General features: G+C 38.3%; 1 protein-coding gene and 1 long non-coding RNA gene across 7 annotated transcripts in view; one reads left to right on the top strand and one right to left on the bottom strand.

Moving 5' to 3' along the window:
* Positions 1-13,736, top strand: part of LOC139143344 (obscurin-like) — an 83,715-nt gene extending 69,979 nt beyond the window's left edge. For all 5 annotated transcript variants that reach the window (XM_070713584.1, XM_070713583.1, XM_070713582.1 and 2 more), the window contains 10 exons: positions 74-151; positions 854-1,112; positions 5,187-5,471; positions 6,158-6,289; positions 6,712-6,876; positions 7,275-7,464; positions 7,830-8,296; positions 8,648-8,723; positions 9,875-10,024; positions 12,722-13,736. In XM_070713584.1, the coding sequence (XP_070569685.1) occupies positions 74-151; positions 854-1,112; positions 5,187-5,471; positions 6,158-6,289; positions 6,712-6,876; positions 7,275-7,464; positions 7,830-8,296; positions 8,648-8,723; positions 9,875-10,024; positions 12,722-12,983 (2,064 nt within the window). In that variant the 3' untranslated portion in view covers positions 12,984-13,736. The remainder of the gene's footprint in view (positions 1-73; positions 152-853; positions 1,113-5,186; positions 5,472-6,157; positions 6,290-6,711; positions 6,877-7,274; positions 7,465-7,829; positions 8,297-8,647; positions 8,724-9,874; positions 10,025-12,721) is intronic.
* LOC139143348 (uncharacterized) lies at positions 6,729-21,867 on the bottom strand. Of its 2 annotated transcripts, XR_011554581.1 has the most exons (5): positions 21,703-21,867; positions 20,869-20,954; positions 20,267-20,331; positions 19,851-19,965; positions 6,729-6,904 (listed from the first exon to the last, which is right to left on the bottom strand). It is a non-coding gene; the product is annotated as an uncharacterized lncRNA (long non-coding RNA). The 2 variants fall into 2 exon arrangements; XR_011554580.1 differs by lacking the exon at positions 19,851-19,965 and having other exon boundaries at positions 6,759-6,904.
* Positions 21,868-25,341: the final 3,474 nt, after the last annotated feature.

Below are 25,341 nucleotides of genomic sequence, written 5' to 3'. Positions count from 1 at the left end.
AAAGTTAGGCAAATGCTAGAGCATGAGAATGAGACAGATTTACCTGACTGTGTTTTTGTTCTTTCAAATTCAGCTTGCAGATAATCGTGGTGAGGGAGCCAAGCTGAGCACGGAAAAACTCAAGTCATTCAACGCGAGACGAAAGTGGCAGGTGAGTGGATGTACTTCTGAAAACTGTGGTCTGCTGATGCAAACTTCCTTTCAGTGAATCAATTCATCTCAGGTGCACCAACTTACAACTTATGGATAAGATCTGATTACACCAATCAGAGAAAGTTGGAAGGCTTGATCCTGTAGTCAAAAGCACTCAGTCTACTCAAGTAGAATTCTCTTCAGGGACAGATTTTGGAAACTCGAATTTTTATGACGCTTTCATAGCTGTCACATGTATGGACTCACTTTAGAACTGATAGAGTTTTAATAAGTTTTCACAGTATTGTTTTGTTAAAGTTGAAACTTTAGTATTTTCCAGCTGAGTTAATACAGGGTAGGCAGGCTATTCTCAATTTCAACATCAGTCATTGTAGGTATTTGTAATTTCTTTAATTGAAAAATTTACAAAGTGACCCCTGTTTTTTGCTCTTATTATGAAAAATAGTTTAACCAAAAGCTTTTAACTTTCTCTGCTTAGGCTCAGTGTTACTGATACGAATGTGTTTGCAATGTCACAACAAGGACGAAAATCTTGAGTTTTGATAAAAGGCCAGAGAAATACCATATAAATGTCAGTGTTATCAATAATACAAAGTGAAATGACTGCACCGTGAAATATACTTGTTGATTTGTGTACTGTAAAGAGATACCATTGTATGATCAAGTTTACTGACTACAAAATGTTTTGTATCTTTCACAGAAAGCACTAACTGCTGTCAAATCAGCCATGAGGATACGTCGTCTTTCCACCATCAGCTCAGACTCTCTTTCAGATTTGGGTCGAGTGTCACCAGGCAGTACCTCAGCCGCTTCAGACACAGAGAAAAGCCGGGCTACTAAATCTGAGAGTTCAGAGGATATCCAGGCAGAGGAAGGAGAGATCTCCATTAAGATTCCACAACTTCCCCTGAGCAGAAAGAAATCGTCGGAGGAGGAGAAGACGCAAAAGGACATAGAAGGTATACAGAGACTTAACATGCCTATGATTGCACCACCAGGTATCATGAAGGAATTACTCAGAGAGGATATGTACAAGAATATAGGGCATGCTACGGACAGACATGCATGGTGTAGTTGTAGTCCCATAGATAAAGGGCTTGCATTAGCTGAAGTGGAATCAGATTCAGATATGACTGTTGAGAAATCTGAGAGAGTTAGTTATCCTGCAAAGCGTAAAATACCAACTTGTGCTAGGAGGTCAGTTAAAAGAGGTACTGCTTCCAGGAACCATATAGAATTAGATAGAGAGGCTGAATATGATGCTAGTGAAAGTGATTGTGATGTTGGCATGGAAACCATTGATAATGACAGGAAAGTGGCAACACTGACAACCATGTCAGATAGTGGACACTCAGGTGTGGTTACTGTCACCTCCACAAGTACAGTGAACTCAGTGACTTATGAAACCTCAGTACCGTCACAGACGAGGGCTGTCAATGGTGAGGACACTGAAGAGGTCATGACCTTTATAGGATGTTACTCTGAAATCACCTCAGAGATTGAGAATGAGGCAGTTCCTCCAACTGTTGCAGAACAAGAATGTAGTAAAGCTATGGATTTTTCTCCCGCAGAGGAGAGTGTTCTTAGGCAGGCTTTCAAAAAAATTCGACAGAAAGTTTATTTGGCTGAACCAGCCGAACAAAAGGAGCTTAGGGTTAGGCATGGTGGAGATGCGAAAGAGGCATCAGAAGTTGACCATTCTAAGTCTGTAAACTGTATGAAACGGTTGGACAGTATGGGTGATAGTATCTCACTCAGCAACAATAATATACCTGATAAGAAATCCGTACCACCCAAGGCTGGGAAAGGCAGTAGTATTGGTCTACGGCGAAGTCTTAGTGACTTGGAAACTGTGACGGAGGACATACATTTAGAAGAAAGTGAAGCAAAAACTGCAAACTCAGGGGAACAGACAAAAACAGTAAACTTAGGTGGTCAACCAGCCATTTTGAAGCTAAATGTGCCAAAGCAGAGACGCGTTGGGGTTTCTTTCAATCTTGAAAATGAAAATGCGGAGGGTACAGAAAGTGACACAAATTCAAGACCAAAAATGTTATCACTAGCAGAAACCATGATGAAACTCCACATGAAAAAGGATTTACAACAACTCATATCTCAGCCACAAAAGAGAAATTCTGATTTTGGATTTTTTGGTGGCTTGAAACGTTCGTCGTCTGTAGGCAGTGTGAACGATAAACGTTCTATTGAAGAGATGGAGAGAGATTTGGAAATTATGCTCAGTCAGACTGTGAACTATGAAGAACTTAGAATTCCGGTCTCAGTAAGGCTTCGATTCAATTCAACATTTAGAATCATTGTAGGGGCATTATTTGGAATTTTTATTGCTATAATTTTAGACATTTTTGTAAATCTATGAAACAGCACAACAGTTTGTGTTTACTTATTAAAATGAATAATTTTTAGCCTAAATTTAATTTAGAGCAGGCCAGTAAACATAAATTAAGTATTAATTGAAATTAAAATGCCAAATTGGAAATTTACTGTCTTTATGGACTCTTTAGAGGCCGAGAAAAAAACCAACCCTCTTGATGAACTGTCATCCTGGTGACAGCGCCCTCAGTGTTAAAACTTGATAAGCTTCTGAGGTGACGGGATTACATTTCCCAGTGAACAACCTCCATTACCTGATCCCCCTTGACCTTCATTCAATCATCTTTCTGATTTTACAATAGAAATATTAAAGTATTATATATCTTCAGTACTATCAAATCATTTGCAATGTTTTTATTTAAAAAAATATCTTTATATGCACAATGTGTGGAGCAGTTGCAGCAGGTTTATTGCTGCTGCACCTTCATACCACCCCTGTGGGATGTAAATAGTTGGTACTTCTGAATACATGATGTAAACTTTCTTGGTGTGTACAATTCTACGATAGGGGTGGGTAAGGATCATGTACAATGTAACACCTTGATCTTGTGGATGCAACTAGAATTTCTGACTATGCAACTTCATATGTATTTTGTATCAAAATGCTCTTGAACCTGAACTGTATCATCTTTTTTACCTTAATAAAATACCAACAGATTGTACACTAATAGCCCTGCATGTATGGTCTGCCTAACTTGTGTTTGTCAAAGTCAATGTCAAAATAGCATCGCTATATACATATAGTCTCTCCCAGCAGATTCAAAGAAAATTAATCTCTTTCTGCAGAAGAAAGACTCTTACCTGTTTTGATTTGTGGTATGTCACTCTTTTCTCAGTCAGAGGTACAAAATCAACAGCCATGCTACTTTGAAACTGACTGTAATTTCAGCTGTTATGTGTCGAAGTGTTGTACAGCACTTGTGAGATTCCTGTTCAATTTCACAGTTTTTTCTCACTTTGACCTGGTTTGCCCCAAAATATTAACAGTAGGGTAGTACACACCTCAAACTTTCCCAAAGGAAACTGTTAACATTCTCTTTCAAAATCAGGAACAATAATAGAGATCACTTTTCAAATCTTGGTACAAACTGGTTTATATTTACCAACACTCAAAATTCAAACTGGCGCCAACCTTTCATTCATTCGTAAGAGGAAAAATTAAAATGTGTGATTTTCAAACAAATGAGACATTTATGGCTTTATTTCTTGCAAGAGTTTCAAAATGAGTCTGCACAAACAGTATACCTGAAAAGTATTGTACAAATTTTAGAGTCTGCATATCTGTCCCAGAGGCACATTCTACCTGAATCTTAATCCTGAATGTTACAGTAAAATTGAATGTTTCCGCTTTGTTTTGTCAATAATCTCTTTCTATTGTAAGCTTGACAGTCAGAGAATAAAATTTCAACAGGTAAATTTAAACTAGCAAAATGGCAGCTTCTTTAAGTTATTGCTGTTACATGACTATGCCTTCGAATTCCAATAATAACCACTTTATGATTTCATTGGCTTCCGAGTTTACAACTGTCAGTCTTGTATCCCAGGATAGACAGGATCATGACTATTACACTGAAGCAGAGTTTTTCAAATAGAAAGTTCTCACCTACAATGGATACTTGTCACTTGTATAACACTAGTGACAGCTATTATAAGGAAATCCAATTCAGACTGCAAGAAAATGAATAAATCTACCCACACCCTACTCCCATTTCATCAGGGAAGAAAAGTATGTGCTGTAAAGTTTTTCCTGAAAGCTTTTATTGACTCTGGCTAATTTTGTTAACTGATATCTGACAATACTATTTTCTGTCCCCTCTGCTTGAACAGATGTCAAAGTCTTCGTCACGCGGGATACTTCAACATAATTTGTGACATTTCTCACCAACAGTATTTCAAATTTGTGGAATAAATGGGAGGATTATTTTCCATAATGCAAGTACCAGAAAAGCAATATAAGTTGACAAGATTCTTAATGTGTTTTCAAGGAATAGTTCGTAGATCCATTGTTATGGAATGCAATCTTGACTCGGTTAAGTTGCATCACAAGTTTCCAAAGCAAGTTCTTGACTTTGTTAAAGTCACATTACATTTCCAAAGCTTGAGGAGGAGGGTACTACTGCTTCCATAATAATTGGTGTACAATAAGTTACTGAGATGGTCTGCTGTGCACCTCATAACATTTACATGTGGTGTTGTTAGCATGGAGGACAAGCATGTACTAACATGTGACCAATGCCTTGACCAATAACACTGACAATGTTGCATGAAGGATCTCACCTGGTAAGTTCTTTACCTTTATCAGTTCTCCAATTCCCACCAGTAGTCTACTAAATTAGAAATATGTTGCTGTTACTAAAGTAAATACTAGGTCAGTATAAATCCAGATGCAAGGCTGGTTTAAATTCATAGATTCCCTAAAGCAATATCTACATGTATCGGTGTCTTTTTGTTCGATGGTCTACTTCAGGCCGTATAGTGTCACTTCAATGGTGTTTCCCATATATATCAAAACAGTTACTAGGAACAGCACGTTGTCCCAGGTTCTTAAACACTAACCGATGTTACTAGTCTGCAACGAAAACACTTGATGGACTACTTTCTCCTTATAATTTATTGTACTGAAAATCTATCTTTTTTTGTAGAATTTGCACCTGTGTTCCGTGTTCTGCTGAAAGACACCCCAATGGTTGAAGGGCAGCCTGTTGAAATGTCATGTTGGGTCATTGGTAAACCAACACCAACTATTTCATGGTTCAAAGATGACCATCAACTCTTCCACAGTGAACAGGTGAAGATGTGGACGGATGAACAAGGAAAGAGTTTTCTGCGCATTGAAAAATCAGATGAGGATGATGTTGGTGTTTACAGGTGCATGGCAGCCAATAGGCTTGGTAATGTGCATTCGACAGCCAAGGTAGCCATTGCAGGTGAGGAATAGGAACATGAAATACTTATGTGTCGGACAAAGTTCTGCAATATTCCGGGAATACAGTTGATTGACAGGTTTTACCCCATTGATTTCTATCCCTTGGACACCAACAATCCACACCAGAGCACTTCTTTTTAATCCATGACCAACTATACACTGTTCGCCCAGGAGGATTATAAGCAGGATGTGTTGTTTATGTACCATTGTTGGTATGTTTGATAGCAAATGCTACATGACTGAATTTCTAAAAATACCGTCTTCTTGGAACACATTGCATCTTCCTGAATATTGCTTTACCATGTGCATGGTTCAGCATATTAACTGACAATAGGTATTTATTTGGTTTGTGTGTGTACAAGTCTGCATGCATTTCGGGGTATTAATACTTGGATCATAGTCTTACTCCTTACAGGAGCCATAGACCCCTAAAAACGTTGTTTGAAGGGTCTATGCAGGAGCATGCTATTTGGTTAAAAAACGTCTTCCTGATATTTCCTTTGCAATTTCATTTCTAATGTCTGAACTGTCACCTGTTCATTACCAGCTGTTGTGATCCGAATATATGTACTGGTATAAATCATCTGAAAGTAAAGTATTTCATGCCAATACAGTAAGCAAATAGCATATGATTGCAAATCTCAAAATCAAGCACACTTGGTTTACCTATGAATCTATTATTCAAAGATTTGCCTGATAAGCCTTCAAGACCCAGAGTACCATTGATATCAGCTACAGAAGCCTTTGTGACGTGGAAAGCACCACACTATGTAGGAAATTGTCCTTTGAAGGCATATAAGCTACAATACAGAAAAGCAGGTAAGTTTCTAAATTGGTTTACAGATGTATATCAGTGACCCTAGTTAATCGGTACTGCATTTCCGTATTGTTTCGTATCAGATTTTAATGATGAATTTAGTTCAGCATGTTCATCCTGTTTCAGTGGTTTTGTATGTATAAGACTTCAATTACATGATTTTGTGATAGTGTAATGAAAATTTTTAACATTCCCTCATTTCATTGGTTTGATTTACGAAAAAAAAATAGGCAAAATATCTGGAACAGAAATCCTGGAAAATTTTATTATTTTACAAAAATCCTTAAAGAGACATCAAAACCATGTGGTTAGAATAATTGCAGATCCATTTTCAATGTTTTCTGTGATGTATTTAGGGTCTCAGAAATAACACAAATGCTAAATAATTCTTTCTTTTCACAACTTTATCCTTACCTGATTCCAGGTGAAAAACACTGGGTACTGGTATCGGATGAAATCCAGGAAGCATGCCTGCATGTGAAAAACCTGGAACCTGACACTCCATACAGATTCCGTATCGCTTGCCGCAACAAGATAGGTTCTAGTCCATACAGTAGATCATCTGCACAGGTGAAGACTATGCCAGCCGGTGAGTTATAGGGTTATGGAAGGTGCTTCTATGAGTCAAAGAGTAAATGGAAAATTTGTGTGTCACTTTCTTTACTGAATGTCTAATTATATAAACATAAAACATTATATTAATTATTTATTATAAGCAAAGCGAATGAGGTCAGTTGTGTTTCATTTTATGGACTTAACATTTCAAAAGTACATTTGAATAAGACTTTACAGTCATGACCTTCAAAAACGAGTATGCCCAAACATTTAAAAAGTTGTCAATATTTCCTTGCTCATTATTAAAAAATAATTGTAATCCCGCCCACACTGTCCAATAACCATGCCATCCTGCCACACTGTCCAATAACCATGCCATTTAGTAACAGTTCATACATTTCAACCGTTGAATTGCATGTCATGTTTTCTTAGGATCTCCTCAACTGCAAATCGAGAGATCAGACAGATTACAGGTTCTGAGATCAGTCAGTTTTGCTGGAATGAAACGTCAGTCCTCAACGGAAAGGTCATTTGAATCCGTGGAAGCTGATGAAGAAGTGGTTGTTACATTGAAAACATCCATACCTCAGAAGAATTATAACTTTGAAGATGAAATTGGAAGGTACTTGAAATAAATATTTCTATAAAGTTTACATTCTTACTACAGAGATGAAACCTTCCACACAGTTTTTCATTACTACTGTAAAAGCCATTATCCAACTCAAAAGTGAAATTTGTGTTAATATAGGGATATACAATTCTGTTAAGATGAACGAAATTATTACCTGACTAGAATAAAAAGAGACAGTTTTCATTTTTTGATAATAGTTGATGCCCTAATATTTGTACGCATTGAACATTCTTGGTTTGACATTTTCTCTGATAAGCAGAACAGCCCATCTGAGTTTTGTGAAAGTTTAGGAATAAACCTATACAGAATTCTCAGTGGTAAATCTGTATTAAAATAATTGCTATTTTTCTTCAAAGGGGTCGATTTGCAGTGATCAAAAAGTGTGTGGAACACAGCACCAACATTGAGTACGCTGCCAAGATGCTGCGCATCAAACTAGACACCGAGAGCCATGTTCTCAAGGAATTTGAACTCTTGAAGGATTTACGCCATCCGAGAATCAGCATGCTTCACGATGCCTTCCTGACGCCCAGATATCTCATCTTGATCATGGAGCGTTACTATGGAGGACCAGTCATGAGGTATCTAGCCAGTAAAGGTTCCTACTCAGAAGACGAAGTGGTGGAGTTTATGCAGCAACTACTGGACGCTGTTGATTATGTGCACTCTCAGAATATAGTGCATTTGGATATCAGGCCAGACAATGTGTTGTTGGAAAGCAGACGTAGGAACGATGTTAGGCTGATTGACTTTGGCTCAGCCAGGAAACTGACTGACCCTAATGGAATTAAACTTGATGTTGAACTCATGGCAGAGTTCATGGGTAAGGGCTTTTGAAGTTGTAAAATTACAGATTGGACATTGCTACACTATGACATAGATTAAACACACATGAACATTCATGGAATTTGTACAATACGAATGAATTCTATATATAAAAATGTCTGTGGTTAGAGTTTAATTTCAGCCTGTAACATCATTTTACATTTATCGTTCGAGTCCTCACTCTGTGTGATAGAAGATATTTTTTAAGAACTGTTAAAGATGACAACATGATTGTTGCCAAAAGAATGTTTGCAGATATTTTATTTCTGTGAATGCATATTTTACCCCTCAGTTGATTTACAAAAGAGAACATAATGTTCAATCCTCTTTGTCCATCATCCACTTACAGCCCCTGAGGCAGTGGAAGGCCAGTTAGTAAACTGTGCTACTGATATCTGGTCTATTGGTATCCTCACTTTCATAATGTAAGTAATGTGTCTGTCAAGTAAGTTGTATTCCTTAAATGGGAAAGTTACCCAGCCTTTCTGAGGTAATCAGGTGTTATTTAGTGAAAAATAAACAAAATAGCGTTGGTTTCAATCACTTTCACTAGCATGTGTTTGCCCAGTGGCCATGAGTAAAACGCATGGGAACTGGAAGTGACATATCAAACTTGTTCATCGTCATGTACATGGCAAGTTCAAAGCAAGGTTACTCATGTTACTTACAGCCAAGCTCTGCTAGTGCTACGTCAAGGACACCGCACGCAAACCTTAGCGCTCGACTGAAAATCAAATGGTGAACATGGTGTCGACCGCTCAAATGATCAAGTTTGCTACGTCACTTCCGGTATTTTAGTACACCACTGTTCATTAGTCAGCGAGTGAAAGTGAATAAAATCGACTCGAAAGCCTTTTGATGATCATATTATTTTAATATTCCAAATTAATTTTCAAGGTAAATTTCCCCTTTAAATTTTAATCTTAGCTTACTGGATTTGTAATGATTTTCATCTGAACTTCATATATGTGTGATCGCATTGTAATGTAATCACATGAAGGTTAAATACAGTATGTGCAACGTTTTACTGTAATCTTGATGCAAAAAATAATAAAAACCTTGTGCAAGTATGATGTAGGTGATAAAATATCCCTTGCAGGAACCTAACCTCATTTAATTGTTGTGAAATTTGTATTTCCAATTGCAGTGAATGAGGGCCAGACAACATTGATTATTCTTAACCCCTTGAGTGCTGTAATATTTGCCCGCCAAAATTTTAGTGCAAAATTTTACCAATTTTTATGATTTTTTTCTGTAATTTTTTGATAATATTGGACCAAATGGACATGACATTTCATTGGCTACAGTGTTTTCTCAAAATTTCAGTAAAAATCTGAGAAAAATTGACTAGGGTTTATTTTATGAAGGGGTCAAAAATAAACTTTGGCGCTCAAAGGGTTAATATGGTGAACAAAGTTGACATTTGTGCAGCAACCATTGTACTTTGACAAGTCTTAAGTCTTTTGAATTTGTCTAAGTTTTTGTCAACCAACATCATCATCATCAATCACCCAAGGAAAGGATGAAGGAAAACAAATAACCTTCATTTCATTGTCTTTATGTTGGTACTTTTTAGGTTAAGTGGTATATCTCCATTCCTCTGTAAGGACAAATCAGAAACTATGGCAAACATTCTAACATCAACCGGTGATCTGTCTAAACTTTATCACCAAGTCAGTGATCAAGCCAGGGACTTCTTGAAGCAAGCTCTTCAAAGACATGCCAAGTAAGTTTTACCAGACACTCAGTTTTTATGCTGCATAATTTTACAATTTATGATGATCAACAACTGTCATGCTAGTTCTGCAAGACAGGCATGAAATTTCATGACTGTCTGAATCAATATTTGGATGGTCCACTTGTGTACCTTCCAGGACACTTTGATGCTCCATTTACTCAAGAGAGGTAGCGTTTCCATTGACCCATTACAAGAGTTACATAATTGTAAATATGTGTACATGTACTGGTATGAACAGATGACTTGAGATATTTTCAGAACTTCCACATCAGTGATTGACTTAAAAGGACACATTTCCTATCTTTTTAATTTGAATGGTAATAATACCAAGTTAAACATGTTTCATGAATCTACTCAACATTTTAAAACGATGTTTCTGTTGTCCTTGTCACTGTGATTTTAGTGTTCTGTCTTCGTTGTGTGATGTGCATTCTCTTCTTTCAGTTTTTCTCTTGTTTTTATCAAGTATCTAACGATATTAATCAACATGTCTGTACGTAGCAGCCTTTAGGTGCCTTTCAAGAGAATAAAATAAACTCCTTACATTATGAGCACACTGATAGCCATGTTTTGTCTAATTAAGGTAGACTGCGCCTATAGGACAGTTTTTCAGACAGTTAATTTTTAGCTCCCATAGCCATATGTATATATGGCAATGGAAGCTATTCTTATAGGCTAGGGAAATGTTTGTATGTATGTATGTCTGTATGTCTGTATGTCTGTCCGTCAACATCAAAAACTCCACAACCACTGTACATTTCATCTTGATATTTGGTGTGTACATGGATGATGGGCTGTAGATGAGATTTTCTTCAAATGAAGTTGTCATTGCCAAAAAATGAAAATTAAGTGAAAAAATGTAAAAACAGTCAAAATTGAAAAAAACTCAATAACCACTGAGCAGATTACATGAAAAATTATCATGTAAGTACTTGGGGCTGACATGAAATGATTGTGCACATCTTGGGTCAGTATCTTGGACTTGCTATTTTTCATGAATTTTTTTGTAATTTTCTCCCATTTTTGGTCAAAAAATCTCCTGCTCTGAAACCACAAGTCCGATTGATTTGAAACTTGCTATGGAAGTGCATAGGAGTGACCTTTCCCAAATTTGGGCAAATCGTGGTGAAATTTGCATATTTTTAGTTTACAAGTCCATAGACTCCCATGTATAAGGCAGATCTCCATAGACTCCCATGTATAAGGCCACGAAAAATAAAAATTTAGTTTCTCATCGTATTCATATTGCAAAAAGGATGCAGTGACACAATTTTTAGTCCCCACGGATGAAGTCCAGTGAGCTTATAGATTGGGTCAGTAACTCAGTAACCACAAGTGCTACACCCTTCATGTATGGTATGATGGGACACCTTATGACACCACATACTGTACCTCAATAATTATGCGCATATCTCATTCTGAGCGAGCCAATAGAGCTGGATGTCTGATTTTTGGTATATAGGGATAACTATAGGAGAGAAATTTTTTGACCAAATGTCATGTGACCTCGATGACCTTTTACCTAAAATATATGTTTATGTCAATAAATAAGTAACCACAAGTGCTATGTCCTTTGTATTTAGTAGGATGGGAGACCTTATGACAACACACGCTTTACCTCATTAATTATGTACACATCTAATTCTGGGCAAGCGAATAGAGCTAGAGATCTGATTTTTTGGCATATAGGGATTAATTAGCAATATAATTTTTTTTTTCCAAATGTCATGTGACCTCGATGACCTTTGACCTTGATTATACATATATATGCATATTTCAGTAAACACAAGTTCTATACCCTCCAATTTTGATAGGATATTAGACCTTAAGATGTCACATCTTGTACCTCATTTATAATGCCCATATGTATTTCTTGGCTGGCCAATACTGCTAGAGGTCTGATCTTTTTTCCCGATTTAGAACCATAACTTAGACAAGCCTCATGTGTTTCAAATTGGGAACAACGACATAGACCTATGTGCCCATAGATCTCAACATATACACTCCAGTGATACTTCTTAATGACCACATTTTCGTGCCCCATCAAGACTAATACTCCTATTACAAGTGGGGACTATGTCATTGTAAATGACTTGTTGAGTTAATGGTTGTATCACAGTATTCGATATATCTAATTCTGTATTTTTTCCATTTTATATTCTGAATAATTACATTAAACATATTTCACTGTCTCCAGTACATTTCATTTAAGTATTTTCACTTCATGCACTTTATCCCTTTCACACATGTTCAAATATCTGACCAGAGAACAAACACTAAATAGTCCAGGATGGGAGCTACAGTGTCATTGACGCTATTTTTTCTGTACTTGTCAGTCTTCCGTTAATATTTAGACTAATTTTGAACCATGTTAATGGTATGTAGTTTTCACAGTTTGCTTTCGTGAAATTGTAAAGGGAACAGTGGTTTTTTTATTTTCAAATATCAATAAACTCTATGGGTGATTTGTTTCTCCTATTGACCACTGGTGTTTATTCTTGATAATAAAAGAGAATAGTTTGAATTTCTGTAAGGAAAGTTTGAACAAAATTTATGAACTGTCATTCTTGAGGTGGCAGTCACTGTATTTCATGCTAAGAACTCAACATCAATACCTGTAAATACTGTCTTTGCACATTCATTTCTAATTAATATCTCTGATTCCTTTTCTTATCATTGTCACAGAGATAGACCCACTGTCCTGGAATGTCTCCATCATCCGTGGCTCAGTAATATGGACGATGCCAAAACTAGGCGCCAAGACATCGTACTGGACAGCAGGCGACTGAGAGACTACATGGATGATTACAGACACCAGTGTCGTCTCCTGGCAACCACAGAAACCATGACAATCAGACGGTATTGCTTGGTTCAGCAGTCCTTCTCCTTTACAACGGATGATGACGTATCAGAGAAGAGTGAGATAAAACCCGAACCAATTGTGTAAGGTGCCATGGACAGCGCCACCAAGCAGCAATCACAGAACTCTGCGAACATTATGATGTATATATGGAGATGTATATGTGAAATATATCTCAAATCTGATTGACTTCTTATTATATCTGCAAAGACACTCCAGATGACAAATGATTTCCAATTCACCTTTATGTGGACAATGATAACAGTTTAATTCGCAATTATTAGAAAAACTTCATCTGGTCTCCAACTGATTATTTTAAATTCACTTTTAATTTGTAATTCTCTGGTTTTGACTATTACGATCAAAATATTGCAGGTTATTTCCAAGATCGCAGCAAGGACACAAAATTTGACAAATTTTGAAATTTTGACCTGTTTTCCTTTGTCGTAGTATTTCCACCATTTTATTTGTGAATTTACAACACGGAACATCGGTTAAGAAGAACAAATTAGCATTTAAAATCTATTTAATACTAATAATGAAAGAAAATTTACATTTTAGTGGCCTGAACACGTCAAATATTCATGCACTTGAACCCCCACCTGTACAGTTCACAGTTTGTCACAATATTTTTTTCTGTAATGTAGATGTGAGATCAGTAGATTACTCTTAAACCATGTGGACAGGACTATCATAGCACAATGGCTCTGAGCTGAAATGGCCGCCTCAGCTCTGATTCTGTACCATGATATTGCTGTCCTATTGGTAGTTGTTAGTGGTAAATTTAGTCATGTTAGTATTTCTAGTTAATAGTAGAATAAAAAAAATAGTATAAATAAAGCACTTTGCTAATTTATTTATTTGTGTATGAATGGGATTGACTAAGAGGAAATAGGATAGACACAGTCAGAGAGAAAGAGAGGACAAGATCAGCTCTTGTAAACCAGTCACAGACTGTTTTTTTTGTTTTGTTTTTTTTTTTTTTTATACTATTTGACCCAACGGTCAAATGTACTTAAAGCATGGCTAAAAATAAGCCAGGTGTCGGGGTTAACTAAGGTGATATGAAGAGTGTTGCTGTCTTTTGTTTTCCTTTGAAATTGCAATTGTTATATAAATGTGTTGCTATATTTTTGGATTAATTCCGAACGGGGTTTAACCCTTTTCCTGCCAGACAGTATCACTTCCCCATCAGCCAAGTCAGTAAAAAGCGGTATTGAGCCAAAACATGACATATTGTCACCCACTTGGCTTGGTCTGTTATAGCATCTTTAGTCCAAAAAAAATCAATTTTACTGTATTTATGCTTTCAACAGCCTTCAAATGTTCAATATTATGTTAAAATACACCATAAGGCATGGCCTCATTTGTATGCAGTGTACCTTCTATGACAGTGACAAAATGACAATGCTCGGTAATAATTTTTAGCCCTTTATTTTGCTGAAATTTTGGAAAATGATTAAAAAGTAAATTTGTGTGCAGTTGCAGAAGTACGGGGTGAGAGTACTTCGGGACCCCCTAACTCAAAAAGTAGGGTGGTGACCCCCCTTTTTCTGTTGACATTTGTTTTTAAATCAAACCACAGCACAACATATGCAAAAAGCAGAAAAAATGATGACATAGCCTGACAAATTTTAGACATGCCCTTATGCTTGGAATCATGGACAATGAAAAAGAATGCCCGTTTGGAGTTGGAAAAAAGCATGGGGTATTTGCTACTTTGTAATCCTTCGAGCTCAAAAAGTACGACGGGAATCCTACCATTTCTGTTTATGCTTGTTGATGTAATTGATTAGAGCACAACATATGCAAGTATTAGAAAAAAATTCCAATATTCACTGACAGATCTTGAACTAGTACTTCACTGAAAACATCAAAGAATGATAGACAGAGACCTGTGTGTAGTTAACACGATTGGAACAAATTTGGGAGAACAGAAATTTATCAAAAGTGTTAGGTGCCCTATAGCTGAAACTTGCAAAATTAAAATTACCCATAAAAAAAATCAATTGCACCAAATGAAAAAGTGGATAAACTTAAATTTGCTGATTAAACCAACATTCTCCCAAATTACTTCCAATGGTGTTGGTTGAAAAAAGCTTAGAGTTAGGGATACTTTGGAACGCCGTAACTCAAAAAGCAGGACGGGAAACACGTTTTTCTGTTTATTTTTGTTTACAAAATACAACATTGATCAGAGCACAAAATGTGCAGAAATCAGAAAAAATGACAATATTTCTTGTCAAGTTTTGGGCATGCTCTTTACTGACATAATCCAAAATATAAAATAGTGTCTGTTTGTAGTTAAAAAGGATGGGGTAGGGATACTTTGGAACCCAGTAGCTCAAAAGGTAGGGCGGGACCCCCGGTTTTTTTTTTATCTTTGTTGATATAATTAATCAGAGCAAAACATATGTAAAAGTCAGAAAAATTACAATAAAACTAATTTCGAGTATACCCCCTCCGTAGAGGATTAAAATCTTTTAATGTTCGCTATCGCTGTGTACATCCCTATCGGCGCAAACTGTTTCCTCAAGTCTTTGAGGTCTTCAGCTCAAGCTAATCAACCTATGGATGATGTTGGAAAACTTGAACTCAAATACTACTTTCCTTACAGACCCGAACCTGAGTACTTCTATCCTTATCAAACTCTCTTCATTGCTAACCAAAGCATTGAATATGACTCAGGTCAAATCTCGAGATAATTAGGTTCCACCGAAATTGCAAAAAATATAAAACAGCTCACTGACAAAAGAAAACGATTCCATCCAAGTTAGGTTTTTTCATGCTGTCAACCTGGGTCACAAGAGTATCAAGTTCAGTAGCATAAGAACACTTTCACATTTCGTGGTTGGCAGTTTTTGGTCCTGACTAATTACAGGAAAATATTGAGCTAATGCCTAATAGTTTCGTGGCTAAAAACTTTCTTCAAAGAATCTAGCCCTGTTACTTTTTTCAGGGGTTAAATAACTACTGATATACAGAGGTTTTTCATCAAAAAGTTGACCCGCGAAGTGGCTGTATCTTCGAAAAAGGTCATTAATATGATTGTATTCAAGGTACATCTGAAAAGCTAGTTTATTATTCAGGAGAAGAGGCAGAAACACGGCCTATTAAGGGTCGCTCCAGCGGCAGTTAGAGGTCTTCGGCAGAATTTAGAAGAGCGCCCTCAAACGACTGCTTTTTAAGCCTATTAAAATCAAGGAGCAAAATCTTTCAACGTTCCATTGGTCACCTCTCTCTACATTCCCGTCTGCTCATATAACTCTATTCTCAAGAATCTTTCACATCTTAAGCTCAAGTTAAAGAGTTATGGAGCAGCATGTGGAAAAAACTCAGAACTCCGTTAATACTGTCTTTTGAGACTGGAACTCAAGTAGTGCTTTCCTTATCAAACTCTCTTCATCGGCAAGCTAATCTATATGATACTGAACGAACCTCCAGACAGGTTCTCCTGACTGTAGTAAAAAGTAAAAAAGGCTCTTTGAAAAAAAATAACAATTGGATCCAAGGTATCAAATTATCCATATCAAAACTATCTTCTTTGCTAACAAAATGACTCTGAATAAATCTCGAGAATAGGTTCCACCAAGATTGCAAAAGTACAAAGCGGCTCACCGAAAAAAAGAAAATTACATCCAAGTTGTGTTTACCTGCAGTTAACCCGAGGCACAGACGTAACAAGTTCATTGGAAAAGATCACTTTCACAAGTTTCATGGCTTGCAGTGTTTGGTCCCTACTAATTTCAGGATGCATTGTGCTTGTGCTCGATTGTTTGAAATGTTTTCTTCAGAGAATGTAGCCATGTTACCTTTTAAGGGATAAATCTTATGTTTATTGATTTTGTATCGAAAAGTTGATTCGCTAGGCGACTTTATCTTCGGAATGTGTTAATAAATCCACTGTCTGAGCGGTGTCCCTGGAAAGCTTATTGTTTGTTTATTTGAATTCCCCGGGAGAAGAGGATAAAACTTAACCCCTTTAGGGTCGCTCTTGCGCTCCGGCGGCGCGCAATTTAAGGTCGGCGGCCGAAGAGCGCCCGCAAACGGCTGCTTCTATGAACCTTCTATAAAGAAAGGGGCAAAAATCTTTCGACGCTCGCTCGTCACCGTGCTGTACACTCTTATCCCCTCACAAAAGGATTTTCTCAAAAATCTTTACTTAACTAGAAAGCATTTGCAAGCAAAAGCGAAGTTCCAGAGACCAGAGCAGCGGAAGAAACAAGAGAATGTGTGACAAGATAGGTGCAGAATGAAAGAGTGCTTTGGATTTTAATATTCAGGGCTGATAGCAGTAAACAGCATAATACAACTAAAAGCAAGGCAGTCCGGGGAATTACAGTACACAGATTACAAATGCCTACATGTACGGTAAAAAACGCAACAGATACATACGGGGGCGACGACGCACGGAAATGTTTATCAGACGACATTCTCGCGAGCCAGAGCAATAATTTTCGCTCCGCCGACCTACGCAAAAATCAATCGCTTGACAGGTAGCGCTGAGTTGTTGCCGTAAAGAGGGGTGTCATTTACGACGATGATCAGAGACGAGGAAACATCGGACCTAGGCCGTTGAAATTGAGCCACATGCATTTTCATTTGATTAAAAGCACAGACTAAAACAATTTTCATTGCTATGTCGCTGTTTTCACAAGATACTGACCATTTGATCTTGGAAAGTTGAGTTGCTTTTACGTGCAGCCAACGCATGCCGGTGCATGACAGACAGTACGTTCACTATGAATGCCTAGCTCTGCATGGCAGGGCTGTGTGTTACCGGCGTTAAACGGCCTCCCACCACAGCCCCGCAGACTGATATAGGAAAAACCGCTGGTGGCTCCTCAGAAATACGGCGGGCAGTTCTTCTCCGCCAAAACAGCCGATTTTGAGTCCAAATTTTGCATTGATCATCGTTTTTCGAGCACACCCACCTCGCCTAGGTACACGATGTGCCCAGCCGCGCTTGTAAACTTATGGAAAGGCTTCTTTTCCGTCTCTGTGCGAGCGAGGCGATCGATACGCGGCCATGTTGTTTCATGAGCATTCGGGCGAAACAGTATAGCGCCACGTACGGCGAGTATTTAGAGAAAAATAAAATCAAAAAGCAACAAAAAACAAAGCGAAATAAAGCTAGAATTATAATAACTGAACGCAATATGATAGTTGAGCAATGCCAAATAAAAAATAAATAAATAAACAAACAAGAAATGCCCGTAAAACCCCCGAGCTGAGCGATGACGTCATAAGCGTGTCGCAATGCATTCTGGGTAATTAAGGTAAAATTTGTGTATAGCATGTTCTATGGTAGTAAACCGGAAATAGAGAAAGAAAGAAAGAAAGAAAGAAAGAAGGAAAGTGAGCAAAAACTAACAGTTCCAGAGCTGGTCTCTGTAACTAATAACATCTTAAGCTCAAGCTAAAAAATATTGGGAATGTTGTCAGAAAACTCGAACGCAACTTTTGCTTTCCTTACAGATTCGAACTTAACTGTAGTACTTTCCTTATCAAACTCTCTTCATGGGTTGTCATCAAGGCACTCCGCATGGTACTGAAAAAATCTCAAGTAAGGCCGAACGGCATTGAAAAATGTTCGGAAAGGCTCAGTGAAAAAAATGCATCCATGTTGGGTTTTACATGCTGTCAGCCTGTGTCACCAACGTTAAAAGTTTGTTTGATAATATCAGTTTCACACATTTCATGGCTAGTTTTGGTCCCTAGTAATTTCCGATCGGAAAAATATTGAGCTGATGCCCGATAGTTACCTCGCGAAAGGTTTCTTCAAATTTGTAGCGAGGTCACTTTTTCAGTAAGGCAGCTGTATCTTCGGAAAAAGTCAATACTATGGTTGTATGTAGGCTAATTCTCGTAAGCTATTTATTTGAATTTCCTTGGAGAACAAAGAGAAACTCAACGCCCGTTTTTTTAGGGTTGCTCTTGCACTCCGGCAGCTGTTTGACGTCGACAGCCGTAGAGCGCTTCTTTAGTCTACTTGGGTAAGGAGCACAATCTTTCAACGTTCCATGGTCACCTCCCTCAATTTTTAGACCTTTGGGTCAATATGGACAAGAACCATGTGTAATGGTCCATAAAACGGACCTTTTAGAACCATGATACCTCAAAATTGCAAGTGAAATGAGTTAAACGAAGTTTCAATGAAATGGTTCACATTGATTTTTGTTCGGTTCTGACAAATGACTTGGTGGTGATGCAGAACTACACTCTTTTTTGACCATTGTTTCAATATCGACAAGAACCATGTGTAATAGTCCAAAAAACGGACCTTTTAGAACCATGGTACCTCAAAATTGTAAATGAAATAAGTGAAAAAATGATTCAATGAAATAGTTCACATTGATTTATGTTCGTTTGTGACATGTGACTTAGTTGTGAATCAGAACTTCCCTATTTGTAGACCTTTGGGTTCAATATGGACAAGAACCATGTGTAATGGTCCATAAAACGGACCTTTTAGAATCATGATACCTCAAAATTGCAAATGAAATGTGTGAAACAATGTTTTAATGGAACGGTTCATATTGATTTATGTTCGGTTCACTTAGTTGTGAATCAGAACAACCCTCTGTTTGAACATTGCTTCAATATAAAGAAGAAAAACCATATGTAATGGTCCATAAAACGGACCTTTTAGAACCGCGATACCTCAAAATTGCAAATGAAATGAGTGAAACAATGTTTTAATCGAACGGCTCATATTGATATATGTTCGGTTGTGACAAATGACTTACTTGGGAATCAGAACAACCCTCTTTTTTGAACATTGGTTCAATATATAAAGAAGAAGAACCATGTGTAATGCTCCATAAAACGGACCTTTAGAACCATGATACCTCAAAATTGCAAATGAAATCAGTGAAACAATGTTTCGACGAAATGGTTCACATTGATTTATGTTCGTTTATGACAAATGACTTAGTTGTTAATCAGAACTACCGTATTTGTAGACCTGTGATTCAATATGGGCAAGAACCATCGGCGACAGGATATGTCGGGCCAGTGCAGTCCTTGTATATGAGAGGCGATGATATTGAAGGATAGGCACAATCACCTGAAATGGTCCATAAAGCGAATGTTTGATGTTTAAGATGAACTAGTTTCAGAACATGGCCTTGAGCAAAAGAAAATTAACAGACTGAAGTAACGATATTGACAAGGACACATTTACGTTCCCGTTTCGAAAACTGCAGTTAATAATCTGAAATATTGACGATCGTAATCCATGGCAATTTAATCGATAAAATCTGCGACCTCTTAAAAATACTTCTATAGGCACATGTATTCAGAGTTAAATTTTTGTTTGTTTTACACAAGTGATGAGTTTATGTTGAAATTAATAACATTTGACTTACTTAGAACTCCATGTATCTTGATAAGACACAACGACACGAGTGCGCTGAAAAGACCGGTGACAAACCTGCAATATGTCACAAAGATTACGTTGTAACTTGATGACACTTTTTAATAGATCAAATGACATATCTATCCCTTACAATTACTTATAAACAAGCCTTTGGTTAGATACCAAAAGAGTTACTTGAGTCTGTGGGACGTATCACACCGCTACCAAGCATTATTCTTTTCAAGGACGTGAACTTCAGAGAAGGCGTTTACATGTCTCATTTTGCTCTTGATCAGTTAAACCTTGTGAAGACACGTCTTACAATATCGGGCAACTTATTTGCGGAAATTAAAATGAGGAAACATTATATGCTTTAAGTGCGGAAAATATGTGGATCTCCTTCACTTTATTGGCTAACCATTCATCATGGTTGCCGAATCAGCAGCAAGGCACTTGTCGACGTGCCGTATGCAATTCACAACAAGGATTTGGTATATTCCTCCCATACGTCTGATTGGACAGCTCATAGACATATATCATCACACTGTAGTACGTCTTTTATCCCGTCATTCACTGTGAAAATATGACAGGTCCCGAAGTTTGTTTACTTACCTATAAGCTTACGTCTACTTCGAACTGTTGGTCAACAGTTTTACGCTAGCAAAATGGCGGTCTTCGGGTAGTCATGTCGGTTAAAGCTAGGAAAAAGGTGATATTTCAGTGAATTTTAAACGGATTTCTGGTCGTGGTGAGTCCCTAATAACCAAGTTGTCGATGAGTGTTGGCAATTTGTAATTTGGATGGAAACTTTTCGAAATATCGCCAAACAAAGTTGCGACAAGGGTGCTGTCGGGCGTAACGTGGACGCTATTCTATGCAGTTTCCCATAGCTGTGGTGGCGGGGTTATCGTAAAAGTCAAAACCAGCCCGTAAAAGGCAGGAATCCCGTCTGAAAACACCACACCCACAGCTAACTCAATATGAAACTCGTTCGAAAGTAAAGTTCAGCCATTTCTTATCAACAACAATCCAGATAAATATCTCCTCAATGGTCGTATCAGACAACATGGACAAGAGATTGTAAATACATTCTTCGTGCGTATTACAATGGTAAAATTCCAGAAAACATCGAGACTATACGCGAAGTTTGGCCACCGTTTGGCAGCCGCAAGCAGACAGGAGAAAAAACGACCCAAGCACAATAACAGTGTACAGAAATTACTTGAATCGCAAGGAATTACTTTTCTAAGCAAGCAGACGTCAAAATCACCCGATACACCAACATGTGCTGGCACAGATGTCATTACCGCAGCGAATGTTAACAAGGGTTGGTACAGAACGACGCAACTCCATTCAGTAGAGAGCGTGCAACTTTGCAATGTTTCACAACAGACCCGGCCGTACTATCAACCTAGCATGTACTATGAACAGAATGTATTGCCTTACCACCAGCCTACAGGGTGTCTGTAAATGTTGTAACTAGCCATAACGACCTGTAACGACCAGAAACGAGCAGTAACGAGCAATAACGACCTACAACTAGACAGAACGAGCCAATAACGAGCCATAACGAGCCACAAAAATATGATCTGTCCGTACATTAATCTACAAGCGCAGTTCCCGCCAATCCTGGAAATCCCGCCCTCTACGGCATGTTTGGACATGGTGCGGCCCGTTACCAGTAACGAGCTGCAGCGTAGCAATTACGGTCAATAACGACCAGAAACAAGCAGTAACGAGCAATAAGGAGCCAGAAAAAGATAGAACAAGCCAATAAGGGGCAATAAAGAGCCCAAAAATATGATCTTTTCCCCAATGGATTACTCATGCTAAGGGACAGAAAAGAAATTATAGGATGGGAGGGCCGATGTTTTTCAACATAATGCTGGGGAAAAATAGTGAACTTCAAACGTGTTTCCATGAAAAATAGTGACGCACATCAATTTACTTGCTCAAAAAACCCATACCGTGAACCTTTTAAAGAATAGCTTTATCCCTTGAAAATAATCAAAATAAAATCAAATAAAGTAAACTGTTTCACAAAAAACCCTTCCTCTCCACCCAAGGGGACTGATTTCTTTCCCCTGTGGTTTTGTAAGGGAAAAATTGTCTATAGTTTATCCCTGGATTACCATGTAAAGTGAGGTTGTAGTTTTGGCCCGAAATTCACATATCAATTTTAAATCTCAAATATTCACTTCCAAACACCACGTTGAAATTGACCAACATTCACAAATGCAAAGACATAGTCAGTATTGTATCGCAAAAAGAGTCCATGCTTTTCTCATAGATTGCCATATAGTAGCTCAACAGCTTGAGTAAAATTAGAGAAAAATCATATTTCATGCACACACATGCACTTCTTACCTCCAAATTTCTATAAAGTACATATATCAGTTATCAAACATATATAAATGTAGGGATATCGCTTGTTTTGTCGGGGAATTTATCAATGGTTTGCCCAACAGACTCCGGATTTAATTTTTAAAATGGGGCCCTCCCCTCATAATTTTTCTCCAGTCCCTTAGGCCTACCATGATCGCCGACAAGGGTCAGAGTTCAGGCAAGTGTGATTTCATGAACGCAAAACGGATACTACGCGCGCTCAAATCTCTCTGGGAATTGACTCTTCTGTCTTTTTTATATCAACAATACATAAATAAATGTGAATTTTTCTTTTTATTCGAAAAACGTTTTTCAGGCTTCAGTCTAGCTGTGGGTCCATAGCTGTGGTGTTTTCGGACGGGATTCCTGCCTTTTATGGGCTGGTTTTGACTTTTTATGATTTTAACCCCGCCACCACAGCTATGGGAAAATGCGTAGAAAAGCGTCCATGTTACGCCCGACAGCACCCTTGTCGCAACTTTGTTCGGCGATATTTCGAAAAGTTTCCATCCAAATTACAAATTGCCAACACTCATCGACAACTTGGTTATTAGGGACTCACCACGACCAGAAATCCGCTTAAAATTCACGGAAATATCGCCGTTTTCTAGCTTCAACCGACATGACTACCCGGAGACCGCCATTTCGCTGGCGTAAAACTGTTGTTCGAGGCTCTCTGCAGAACGTCACTACAGTGACGTAGCGGTGACCTTTCAACTTATAGAAAACAAACTGAGTATTTCATCGTGTGATATCGATGACCATCGTTTGTCCTATGGACATTGCCAGTCTCACATAACTGAAATCAAACTTTAACTTGGAAAAAATAGTTCAGTCCTGGGATCTGTTATTGTTTATGCGGCGTGGATGCCGGCTGTAATCTCTCAGTTTGTTTTCTGTAAGTTGAGAGGTCACCGCTACGTCACTGTAGTGACGTTCTGCAGAGAGCCTCGAACAACAGTTTTACGCCAGCGAAATGGCGGTCTCCGGGTAGTCATGTCGGTTGAAGCTAGAAAACGGCGATATTTCCGTGAATTTTAAGCGGATTTCTGGTCGTGGTGAGTCCCTAATAACCAAGTTGTCGATGAGTGTTGGCAATTTGTAATTTGGATGGAAACTTTTCGAAATATCGCCGAACAAAGTTGCGACAAGGGTGCTGTCGGGCGTAACATGGACGCTTTTCTACGCATTTTCCCATAGCTGTGGTGGCGGGGTTAAAATCGTAAAAAGTCAAAACCAGCCCATAAAAGGCAGGAATCCCGTCCGAAAACACCACAGCTATGGACCCACAGCTAGCTTCAGTCGTACGCCACGTGTGTACTGAGCACTGCCGCAGAGGTTTCAAGATTGTACAAAGCATGTCGTAGAGGGCGGGATTTCAAAGGACAGGCGGCAAGTGCGTTTGTAGTTAAATTTATGGACAGATCATTTTTATTTTGCTCTTTATTGCTCGTTATTGGCTCGTACTTACTATTTCTAGCTCGTTATTGCTTACTCTATGAGCACTGTTGAAGAAGTTTTTGGCAATACCAAACGTCATAGAGGGCGTGATTTCTAAGCTTGGCGGGAACTGCGCTTGTAGTTTAACTTAGGGACAGATCAAATTTTTTTGGCTCGTTACGGATCGTTATTGGCTCGTTCTGTCTAGTTCTAGGTCGTTATTGCTCGTTACTGATCGTTATGGCTAGTTACCACATTTACAGACACCCCCAGTCTACATGTATGTTCGCACAAATGCATCCCTATGCGTACATGGCGAATTATGGGCGATACTATAGTATGGCTCTGAATCAACCTTTACACTCGTAATCCATTTTCTCATCCGGCATGTAATGACATTAACATTCAGCCTCCTTTGCCGACTGAACAACCATCGCGCCCGCCATCTCCACCTCCTCCATTTCGATAAATGGCGAGTAATTGTCCCAAATGTTCATTCCGTAAGGCAATGCAATATTTTGCTGTTCTTGTTTTTCTTTTAACTTTTAGTAGACTACCCGGCGGTGGCAGTCCCCGGGTTGGTGGGTACCCATGCTTGTTACCCAAGTTTGAAAAGTACCCCCTTTCCGAGAATATGAGAAAAACACCCCCTATTTGTGGCAAATCTGGGAGAAATTAGCTGTAAAAAACATACCCTTATTTTCGAAATCTAGGAGGTTAGTATGTTGACTTCCAGGGTTGACCCTGGAGGTTGACTTTGTATACACATACATCACAAGTGTTTGTCCTCACCTGTTAGGGGGGAATGGACCCTCAGTGATGGGCATGTATACGTCATATGTTCATACAAACGTACGGTACTGTTTTTCATTTTCTTTGTGAGTGAGACTAGACCAGATTTAGTGTCCTAGGGAGATTATGAAAGGACTACCCCTAATCTCGGAGGTTACTCTGAAAAAGTACCCCTTTTTCTCGATTTCACGGACCTAGAATCTCCGAGATGACTGAAGAAAGACACCCCCTTTTTCATGAATTTGGTAACGCGCATGGTTACCCACCAACCCGGGGACTGCCACCACCGGGGTAGACTACAACATATCAGAAATTTGAGAAAGAAAAATTTGCTTCGAAATATATTTCAACTGCTCTCTCGTTTTTCGACCTTACATCAGAGTTACGTTGTTCAATTATCCGTTGATTTCGTATTCTAAACTTCTTACCGTGAAGTAGTGCACAGTAGATTTTCTCGTGCAAAATACA

Source organism: Ptychodera flava, chromosome 11 (assembly GCF_041260155.1).
Source record: "Ptychodera flava strain L36383 chromosome 11, AS_Pfla_20210202, whole genome shotgun sequence".
In the NCBI taxonomy this organism is placed as follows: domain Eukaryota; kingdom Metazoa; phylum Hemichordata; class Enteropneusta; family Ptychoderidae; genus Ptychodera; species Ptychodera flava.
The sequence above is the reverse complement of the archived record's forward strand: the minus strand, read 5'-3'. Positions and strand labels throughout refer to the sequence as shown.